Below are 9,543 nucleotides of genomic sequence, written 5' to 3'. Positions count from 1 at the left end.
TGCTTCTGGCAGGGAGCTCAGCTTCAGTGAGAGCAGGGACAGATAAAGCAGCTGCATCCCTCACAATGCAGCTGGCCTTGTGCATTGCCTTGCCCACCCAGGAGCTACAAACCCTAAGCTTTACAACAAAACCCATCGCCACCCGTAGCAAACCTGTGTCAGTGCAAGCCAGCACCATGAAAAAGGCACATCCTCTAAGGTCCCTCACCCCTCTGCATCCCAGTCACTTGCAGTGGGTGTAGCGGCGCTCAAACTGCTCCACGTCAAACTTGCGCTTGCAGCCAGCGTAGTTCATGTAGCGGATCTTCCCAAAGACATCCCGCTCCTTCCAGCCCTGGTCGTGGATGCCACAGATGGACCAGAGGCAGCCTGCCAAACACAGAGGTGGAGGATCAGTCTGTCCCACGCCCAAGGGCATCTCAGGGACATGGATTCTTCACAGAGAGCCCTCTCCTTCCTCACAGAACTGTTCGATTTGGAAGGGACCCTTAAAGATCACCTGGTCCAATTCCCTGCACTGAGTAGGGACACTACAGCCCCATCAGGTGCTCAGAGCCCCACCCAGCCTGTCCTTGGGTGTCTGTAGGGTGGAGGCAACACCACCTCTATGGGCAACCTGTGCCAGTACTTCACTATCCTTACCCTAAAAAGGTTTTTCCTCTGAATATATCTAATCTCCCATCCCCATGGTACACCCACCCATGCACCCTCCCCAGCTTGCCTACGTAGCCGTTGGGGTCCATCCCATCCAGCTCGTAGCGGTCATTGAGGTAGATGGCAAACTGTAGGGCTTCCTCAGGACTGCGGGTCCACTCCAGGATCTTCTTGGCCCAGTACATCCGCAGGAAGCCGTGCATCTTGCCCTCCCACACCATTTGTAGCTGTGGAGAAGGGCACAGCCACAGCTCCAGCACAGATGCAGGTGTTGGAAGAGAGACTTCAGAACAAGGAGATGGGGGGGGGTCACTAACCTGGGCAGCATTCCAGAGTGGGTCATGCGTGGTGGCCTGCTCCAGCTGGGGCAACTCGTAGAGAAAAGGTCGCTTGTCTTTGGCATGGAGCTTCAGTGTGCTTTGTGCCCAGTCATAGGCACCTGTGAGAGAGGTGAGGAGCAATGCTGAGCAAACTGCTCCCCTCCTGGACCCATCCCTGCAGGTGTTCAAGAAACATGGAGATGTGGCACAGAGGGATGTGGGTTAGCGGGCACAGTGGTGATGGACTGATGGTTGGACATAATGATCTTAGAGACCTTCTCCAACCTTATGGCCCCTCCCCTAGCAGGAACAGGACATCAGGGTGACCACATTAGAGCATTTGCTCAACTTCAGCCTTGTCCACCATGGATGCTACCTCGCACGCTGTCGTAGTTCTCATTGTAGTAGCAAAAGTTCTCTGCCAGCTCCCTCCGTACCACGGCCTCCTCCACAAAAGCATCCACCGACTCCTTGTAGGCACGCCGGTGCTTCTGCACCTCCAGGATGGCTCGCTGGGCAGACACCTGGCCTGAAGACATAGGTTGGACATGGGTTGGGCCACCAGTGCTTCGCCCTCCCTTGGGATGGCATGGGGCACTCACCAAAGTGAAACCATGGAGAAAGGTTGCTGAGAGCTGCCTTGTTTGGGTCGTTCCGCTGTGAGCTGAAGGACTTGAGCCGCTTGGTGATGAAGGACTGCAGCATGGCCAGCCCAGCAGCAGTGCCAGGGGTTGCCCATGCCACCTCTGTCACCGTGCGGTCCACCTGCAGGCTGGAGTAGCAGGCATCCCATTCAATGGGCTGTGAACAAGCAAACAGCATGAGAGCTGAGCCCTGTGTGCCACCTTAGGGCTATCCCAAGCCTACAAGCCCTCAGCTCCCACCACCTGTGTACTAAGCAGCCCTGCATAGACAAGATCCACCAGGAAAATGGGGTGGGAACCTCCCACTCCCAGGGTGTCTCCACCTCTGCACCACTTGCGGGTAATGTCCCCCTTGTAGGGCCACAAAGCCACCCAGGACGAGGGGTGTCTCTGAAGGTACCTCTGGGGGGTTGGGTAGTGGATGTGGGTGCCGAATAACAGGAGGGAACTCAGTGAGGAACTCTGGGAGCTGGCTGTGGATCTTGGCCCGGATGGTCCTGGCACTGTACTCCTGTTTGGAGGAGGTGACCCAGCAGGGCACAATGTTGTGGGCATCCACCTGGGAAAGGAAGCTAGAGATGGTGATGCAAGCAGAAGCCAACAGTCCTAAGGACACAATGCACACTGTGTTCCCCAACAGACCTAGGATGGGTGTCCTAAGCTTCCATAGGCACCCACCTGTGCAAAGGGCACATCCTCAGGCAACCTCTCCTTGACCTCCTCCACCCACTGCCGAGGGACACGGAGGGGACAGAAGTCTGTCACCAGCCCTCCCACATTGTGCTCCACCACAAAGCTAGGCAGCTTATCTTTGGGGCAGCCCAGCAGCAAGTGGAAGGGGATGTCCAGCTCCGCACACTCCTGCAATGACAGGACAGGGCTTAAGGGTTGCTTCCAGCCAGCTCCATCCCACCTGCCCTCTGCGGCAGCCGTACCTTGGCCACCTCCTGCAGCCCCCTCAGCATGAAGCTGTAGTGGCGGATGGTGGCATCCAGGAAAGCAGGCACCAGGCAGAAGCAGACACGCAGAGGTAGCTCTTGCTTGAGGGCCAGGCGCTGGGCATAGAGGAAAGCCCAGTTATCTGCAGAGAGAGCACACAGGTTACGTTTAACAGGAGCCCCCCAGAGCTCCCAACGCCGCAGGACACGGGGCCGGCTCCTACCTTGCACCCGCTGATCCCGGAACATCCAATAGAGGATGCACTCGGCGTCCTCCTTCAGCTCGGAGCCCCGGGACACGAGCCGGGCCCGCTGCTTGTTGTAGTGGAAATCCCGCACCGACGGGGCTGCCCTGCGCCGGGCTTCCCGCAGCGCGGCCTCCAGCATGCCCACGGCCCTCTCCTCCTCCTCCTCCCTCCCCGCATCCCGCTCCTTTCCCCGCTTCCCACTTCCCCGCGGCATCCTCAGCCCCACGCAGAGCCCCCGAACCCACGTGGCGGCGAATCGGGCGTTACACAACGCGAGGCGGAGCCACGAGGAAGGGGTTGGTGCGGGCAGAGAAATGGGCGTGACCTCCCCGCCCGGCCCCGCACCCTTTGCCCGGCCCTCAGGCACGAGGAAGCGGCTCCACGCCTCGCCCCCACCCGGGGCCGTGCTGGCAGCTGCGTGCTTCCCCCGCTGGTCCCGTCCCCGTGGCTTTGCCCCCAGCGTAGGACGTGAGGAAACCACGCTGCGAGCACACCCAACATCCCCCACCCCCCCTTCCCGGGGCCCAGCCGCAGGGCAGGTGGCTGCCGGGCGTTGTGCCCATCCCTGGGAGTGCCTCGTTGGGTGGAAACCCCCCTCCGGTGCCAACACCTGGGGAACAAAAGCACCCACCTGGGTGCTGCTGGGCAAAGGCAACACGGAAACTGCGCAGGACTGGGGCTGCGGTGAGCGCAGCGGATCGTGCCTGGGGTACTGGGTCCTGCCGGGGCATGGCTGCGTACAGAGCAGGGCTGCCCCTGTCCCTGTTCCTGTCCCTGCTGCTGAGCATCGCTGTGTCCGAGCTGGCGCTGGGTAAGGGCTGTGGGGGACGCGTGGGGGCAGAGCAGCGCAGGGCAAGGTGGGGGGGAGGCACACCATGTCACCTACCGCAGTGTACAGGGTGGGAACCTCGGGGTCATCGCCATCCACACAGCTTCCCGTGAGCCCGAGGCAGCCACCGGCCCTCATCTGCAACAGAGCTTCTGAACCTTGCGGCACGCATCCTGCCGCTCACCCCTGACACACAAGCTGAGATTTGCTCCTCCCGCCGCCTCCCCACTCCTTCCCCTGGGCCCCACTCCATTCTTTGTGCCCCGCGTTATCGGTTCCTGAACATCTGCGCAGAGCTTTGTGTACGCTGCAGCGGAGCTCCCAGCCCGTCCCAGGGTAACCGGTTCCTGCGGCTCTTCCCGTCGGACGGGCGGCTCCGAGTGCCCCAGGGCTGGATGGAGGCGGTGGGACGGGGCCGTCGCTGGCGCCAGGAGGGGGTCCTGCACAGGGCCGTGCCCACGTCCCCCGCTCGTCAGCCTGGGGGTGTGCTGTCCCCCCACACTGCTGAGCGGATCCAGGGATCCGTATCTGCTCAGGATGGTGATCCCTGCTGTCAGCTCCCCACGGCCGATGCACGGCATGGGGTGCCTCGGTGCCACCGCACTGGGTAATGCCTCTGTCACCTCTCTGCAGGGGCCACAGCCACGGGTGTGACAGTGCCAACACCCACACAGTCCTCTGTGCTGCTGCCCAGCACCACCGTCCCCACTGCTCCCTCCAGCCCTGAAACAGAAGCCCCCGCCCCAGCAGTGTCCAGCACAGGGACAGATGTCTCCATGCTCAGCACTGTGACAATCCACGGGACCACCACCTCAGTCTCAGCCTCCACAGCCACAGCACACACCTGGGCTGACACCATCACTGGAACATCAGAAGGGATCAGCACAGCCCCAGCTCCCACCAGGCCACAGCAGTCAGATTCTTCAGCTGAGCCTTCCACAGCCCTGGTGGGCTCCACAACCATCTCCACCAGCAGCAGAGCTGCTTCTAGGAGCACTCTCACTCCCAGCCAGCCACTGGAGAGCACAGCTGGGACCAGCTCTAGTATCTCCAACATAACTCCACAGACACATGCCTTCACATTCAGCACTGCAACAACCTGGAGGACCACCACCACCCAACAAAACCTGACCTCCACAACCATGGCATCCACCTGGGCTGAGACCACACCAGCAGGGACCAGCACAGCCCCAGCTCCCACTGCATTAGCACACACAGATTCCTCAGCTGAACCCTCCACAGTCGTGGTTAACAGCAGCACCACAGCAGTCCCCAGGAGCACCCTGACTCTCACCCCACCCCTGGAGAGCACAGCTGGAACCAGCCCTGGTAGCTCCACCCTGACCACAGAGACACTCCCAACGAGCCCCACTGCCACCCCGGGTGAGTACAACTGTAGGACAGAGACACAAGGCAACAAACCCTCACCACACAGGGAGCATCCACCTCCTGCGCCCTATATATGGTGGAGCTGGGGGGTGCGGCCGCAGTGGGCATGGTCTGAGGGGCGTGGCTTCGGGTGCATGCGGCAGCAGCACCCCCAGGACACTCCACCCCAGGAGCCGCCCCCCCTCCGTCCTCCCACCTGTAGCCTGGTGACCGGCCGGCAGTGAGAGCCCAGCACCCCTGGGTGCCCGCATCCTGCCCACGCCTCTGGTGGTGTTCCCAATGTGCCGGCACCCAGCGGTGTGCCCGCGGTGTGACAGCCCCAGCACGGCTTCAGGGCACTGTGTCCTGGCCCAGCACCTCCGAGGGGCCTCATCCCTGACCCCGGGAACAAGGAAGCAGCTCTGATTGTCGGCACCGCTGGGCTGTGACATACACTGGGCTGTGACACGTGCTGGGGAAGTGATGCTGCACGGACAGCCCAGGAGATGAGTCCTCAGCCCAAAGCACGCCCTTCCTGCCTCTGTCTTCTTGCACAGGGTGGGCTGCTGTCCTCGAGATCCTCGGTGCCGGCACCCACCACGAATCGCCCCTTCTTCTGAGTGCGGGGGGGATCCCAGGCTGTTCCCAGGGCTTTTCCCATTGGCACTGCCCTTTCCCAGCTGCAAGGACTCTGCTCGTGGCTGTTCTTGGGCCACTGTGCAGCTCATGGCTGCCGGGCTTTGCGCTCATCCCTGGGAACACCCGAGCTGGGTGGGACCCCCTCCAGCAGTGCCAGCACTTGGGAAATAAAGGGACCCACCTGGATGCTCGTCCTCTGCCCGGTGAAGATAACGCGGAAGCCACAGTGCTGGGGTCGTGGGGAGTGCTCATAGCGGTGCCAACCAGGAGGCATCAGCTCCTGCCTCCTTGGACATGGCTGCACACAGGGGAGGGCTGCCCCTGTTCTTGCTGCTGAGCCTCGCTGGGTCAAAGCTGGCACTGGGTAAGGGCTGTATGGGATGCATGGGGATGGGAGCGTCGTGGCTCAGGGATGTGGGAGTGGAACACTGTGGCTGCTGTGCTGTGCACCACAGGAGCAATGAGCTTTGCTTTATTTCTGCTGCTTGCACGCGGATCTCCTCCTCTACTCCTTCCTCGTGGCTGCCTGGGGCAGCAGCCCCCTGTTCTCATCTCTGCTAAACCTAACCCTGACGAAGAGCCAGGATTCACTCCTCTCTTCCCTCCCCCTTCCCCTGGGCCCCACTCCATTCTTTGTGCCCCGCGTTATCGGTTCCTGAACATCTGCGCAGAGCTTTGTGTACGCTGCAGCGGAGCTCTCAGCCCGTCCCAGGGTAACCGGTTCCTGCGGCTCTTCCCGTCGGACGGGCGGCTCCGAGTGCCCCAGGGCTGGATGGAGGCGGTGGGACGGGGCCGTCGCTGGCGCCAGGAGGGGGTCCTGCACAGGGCCGTGCCCACGTCCCCCGCTCGTCAGCCTGGGGGTGTGCTGTCCCCCCACACTGCTGAGCGGATCCAGGGATCCGTATCTGCTCAGGATGGTGATCCCTGCTGTCAGCTCCCCACGGCCGATGCACGGCATGGGGTGCCTCGGTGCCACCGCACTGGGCAATGCCTCTGTCACCTCTCTGCAGGGGCCACAGCCACGGGCGTGACAGTGCCAACACTCATGGAGCCCTCCGTGCCGCTGCCCAGCACCGCTGTCCCCGCTCCTCCCTCCAGCCCTGAAACAGAAGCCTCCACCCCATCAATGCCCAGCACCACCCCAGGGACCAGCAGTGCTCCCACCACATCAGCACACACAGCCGCACCACCTGAGCCCTCTACATCCATGGCTGACACCACCACCGCCATCACCAGCACAGAGGTCCCCAGCAGCACCCTCAGCCCCAGCCCACCCCTGGGGAGCACTGCTGGAACCAGCCCTGCTGTCTCTACACTGACCACAAGAAGACCTCCAGACACCACAATGGCACCACAGAGCCCCAGTGCCACCCCAGGTGAGTGCCACCCCCCTCCCCCCCACCCCCACCCCCATAGCAGCACTCTGTGACAACAGCACTAACATGGCATCGCTGTGCCCAGGCATAGAGTCCTCTACCCCTGCCACCACCTCAGCATGGAGCCTGGATGGCATCAGCACCAGCTCTGCAGGGCCAACACCGACACCATCCACCTGCCCTAGTGCCCCGAGTAACACCAGTAAGTGCCACCTGCTGGGGACACGTGGCAGGGCCATACGTGCCCTATGGGCATCATCATCTCCTTGTTATTGGAGTGGCCATTGGGTTTCCTGGTGGCCAGAGCAGGGTTGGGGCTGCAGCTCCACTGCTTTTGCTGTGGGGGCACTGGTGGTGTGTGGGATGTGCTCCTGCTGCAGTGCAGGATGGATGGGACACAACCAGAGCTGTGCCCCCTGCTCCTAGGTGCATCCCAGCTCTTCCTCTCCATGCGTCTCACCACTCCTCTGGACGTGGGGAACACCACAGTGCAGGAGCTGCTCCTGGCCAAGGTGAGCTGTGCCCTCAGTCCCTTCAAATGAATGGAGGATCCTCCTGGGTGGGAGGAGGGGACAGGAGCCCCCTGTCCCGTGATGTCTGTGCTTGCTGTGTGGTGATGCTGTGCTCTGCCCCAGCTCCACGAGGACCTGCAGACTGCCTTCCCATGTGCCAGGCTCCTGCTGCAGTGGAGGGGGAAGAAGCTGATCTGAGCCCATTGCAGGGAATGCTGTGCAGGACTGAGCCATCCCGCACCTCCTGCCCACATCCCTCGGTATCCCACACAGCCCCATCTGCTTCCCTGTCCCCTCAGTGCCCCCCTGTGCCCTGTTTTCTCCCCATTTCCAGTCCCTCTGCAGCCCCATGACACTGATGATGAAGAAGCAGCCCTGCAGCTCCCCACCCTTTCTCGTTATCACCGTGCAGCAGTGGCCCTGCTGTCAGCTGGAGGACACCAGAGGGCCCCATCGTACCCCCCACCCCCTCCACGAGCTGTGCGTGCCATGGGGCCGTGGAAATCCTGTGGGTTGAGCTCCTTCCCTGTTTTTTTCCAGTCCCTGGTTGAGGAGACGGCCGCAGTGTCTGCCTCCCCTGCAGCAAAGTCATTTATTAACTGATTAATTAGCCAGATAAAATGGGAGCGAAGCAATTATTACCCTAAGCAAGTCACCTCGCAAGGAGATTAAAAAGTGGAATAATGAGCAAAAATGTCTGTGTTGTTCGGGGGAGGGGGGGGGGCGATCCCCTCCTGCAGCCCTGTCCTGCTGGCACCGTGTCCCACCTGGGGAAGGGACTTCTGGGGCTGTGGGACCCTCCCTGGGGACCATTTACAGACATCAGGGTTGTCACCCTGCAGCCAGGCAGGATGAGCAAAGGCACCTTGGTGTCACATGCACCCATTTGCCCATTGTGAAAAGCAGTACATCTCCTACGTGTTCCAGGATTGCTCATGCTGTGCTGTGGGATGCTGCCTGGCTTTTGGGGGGTGATGGAGGACTCGGTTTGGGGTGTCCTATTGGGAAATATAGGGGTCTATGAGGTCCTAAGGAGGTCCTGGAGGTGTATATAGAGGTTCTAGGGTGGAATTATAATAGTCTCTGGGGGGGGAGGGGTAGGATATGAGGGTCCCATTGGTGAATATGGGGCTCTGTGAGGCCCTAGCATGGCTATGGGCTAGATCTGTGGGGTTCTAAGGGGGTCCTGTGGGGGCTATAGGACTCTGTGCGGGGCTTGAGAAGTTTGCACAGAGGCACACCAGGGTGCAGCTGGGGAGCAGGATGTTGCTTGCTGGAAAGGTCCCCAGCCCCTGCTCCTTGTGGGGCAATGGGAACTCATCATTGCACTCTGCCCACGCTGTGGCATGGGGCCAGGAGCCCTCCCACGCCGTGTCCCACCGGGCTGATCCATAAATTCAGACCCTGGGATGTGGCATGAGGCCAAGGCCGAGAGACTGCAGCCAAAGTGCGTCACAAAGGGAGGAAAAGGTCCTGAAATGCTGGGATGAAAAGGGGTCCGGGGCACTCACCGTTCCTGGCTGGCATAGCTGGTGTGGCAGGGGGAGGAGATGCAGTGTGCCGGCCACATCCCTCTGCCCTCATCCTAAGATGGACAGGAGATCCCCGTGGGGACATGGATCCTGACGGGGTATGAGCTGAGGATGTCCCTCACAGCACGAGGCTCCTCCAACCGTGAAACCATTTCTCATCCTCTGTGCTGTCATCCACTCCCACTCATCGGCATCAACCCCACTCTGGGCACACATTGGGACCTCTGCCTTTGGGACACACCACCAGCCCCCAGCCCCTACTGACCTCGGTGTCCTCTCCGACCCCCCCTCCCTTCATCCCTGCTGCGGCAGTGCTGCTGCTCTGTGCCCAGTGCACCAAGTGATCCAGAACCCGCGGGGTTGATGGATAACCCGGCCCCGGAGCGCTGTCCCGCTGCCCTTGCCGGCAGGAGATGCCGTAATCTCCGCGGGGCTGGAACAAGCAGCCCATTAACTCCAGGAAGGCCGATAAGGGCCACTGTG

The 9,543-nt window shown here is 61.4% G+C and overlaps 2 protein-coding genes across 2 annotated transcripts; one reads left to right on the top strand and one right to left on the bottom strand.

The window, feature by feature from the left end:
• Positions 1-136: 136 nt before the first annotated feature.
• On the bottom strand, positions 137-2,964 carry LOC136056108 (deoxyribodipyrimidine photo-lyase-like). Its single transcript, XM_065748118.1, has 9 exons — positions 2,781-2,964; positions 2,554-2,699; positions 2,297-2,479; positions 2,019-2,177; positions 1,577-1,775; positions 1,351-1,503; positions 972-1,093; positions 722-881; positions 137-369 (listed from the first exon to the last, which is right to left on the bottom strand). Exons 1-9 carry the CDS (start codon positions 2,941-2,943, stop codon positions 224-226), a joined length of 1,431 nt encoding a protein of 476 aa, XP_065604190.1. The 5' UTR covers positions 2,944-2,964; the 3' UTR covers positions 137-223.
• Positions 2,965-3,533: 569 nt separating this feature from the next.
• Positions 3,534-8,213, top strand: LOC136056277 (mucin-2-like). Its single transcript, XM_065748385.1, has 6 exons — positions 3,534-3,615; positions 4,267-5,016; positions 6,651-7,016; positions 7,102-7,218; positions 7,443-7,528; positions 7,652-8,213. The coding sequence occupies exons 1-6, from the start codon at positions 3,534-3,536 to the stop codon at positions 7,724-7,726; spliced, it is 1,476 nt and encodes a 491-aa protein (XP_065604457.1). The 3' UTR covers positions 7,727-8,213.
• The last annotated feature ends 1,330 nt before the right edge of the window (positions 8,214-9,543 follow it).

This window comes from Cyrtonyx montezumae, unplaced genomic scaffold (assembly GCF_038088225.1).
Source record: "Cyrtonyx montezumae isolate F1298 unplaced genomic scaffold, pur_monq_1.0 scaffold_5, whole genome shotgun sequence".
Taxonomy (NCBI): Eukaryota; Metazoa; Chordata; class Aves; order Galliformes; family Odontophoridae; genus Cyrtonyx; species Cyrtonyx montezumae.
This window is presented reverse-complemented; position numbering and strand designations above follow the sequence as displayed.

Excerpts from the sequence above, each read along its gene's own strand:
- LOC136056108 (XM_065748118.1), bottom strand. The coding sequence starts at position 2,943 with ATGCTGGAGGCCGCGCTGCGGGAAGCCCGGCGCAGGGCAGCCCCGTCG. Across the intron at positions 2,700-2,780 it reads CCGGGATCAGCGGGTGCAAG|ATAACTGGGCTTTCCTCTAT; the intron begins GTAGGAGCCGGC and ends CTCTCTCTGCAG. Across the intron at positions 1,776-2,018 it reads CACTACCCAACCCCCCAGAG|CCCATTGAATGGGATGCCTG; the intron begins GTACCTTCAGAG and ends GCTTGTTCACAG.
- LOC136056277 (XM_065748385.1), top strand. The coding sequence starts at position 3,534 with ATGGCTGCGTACAGAGCAGGGCTGCCCCTGTCCCTGTTCCTGTCCCTG. Across the intron at positions 3,616-4,266 it reads TGTGTCCGAGCTGGCGCTGG|GGGCCACAGCCACGGGTGTG; the intron begins GTAAGGGCTGTG and ends ACCTCTCTGCAG. Across the intron at positions 7,219-7,442 it reads TAGTGCCCCGAGTAACACCA|GTGCATCCCAGCTCTTCCTC; the intron begins GTAAGTGCCACC and ends CCCTGCTCCTAG.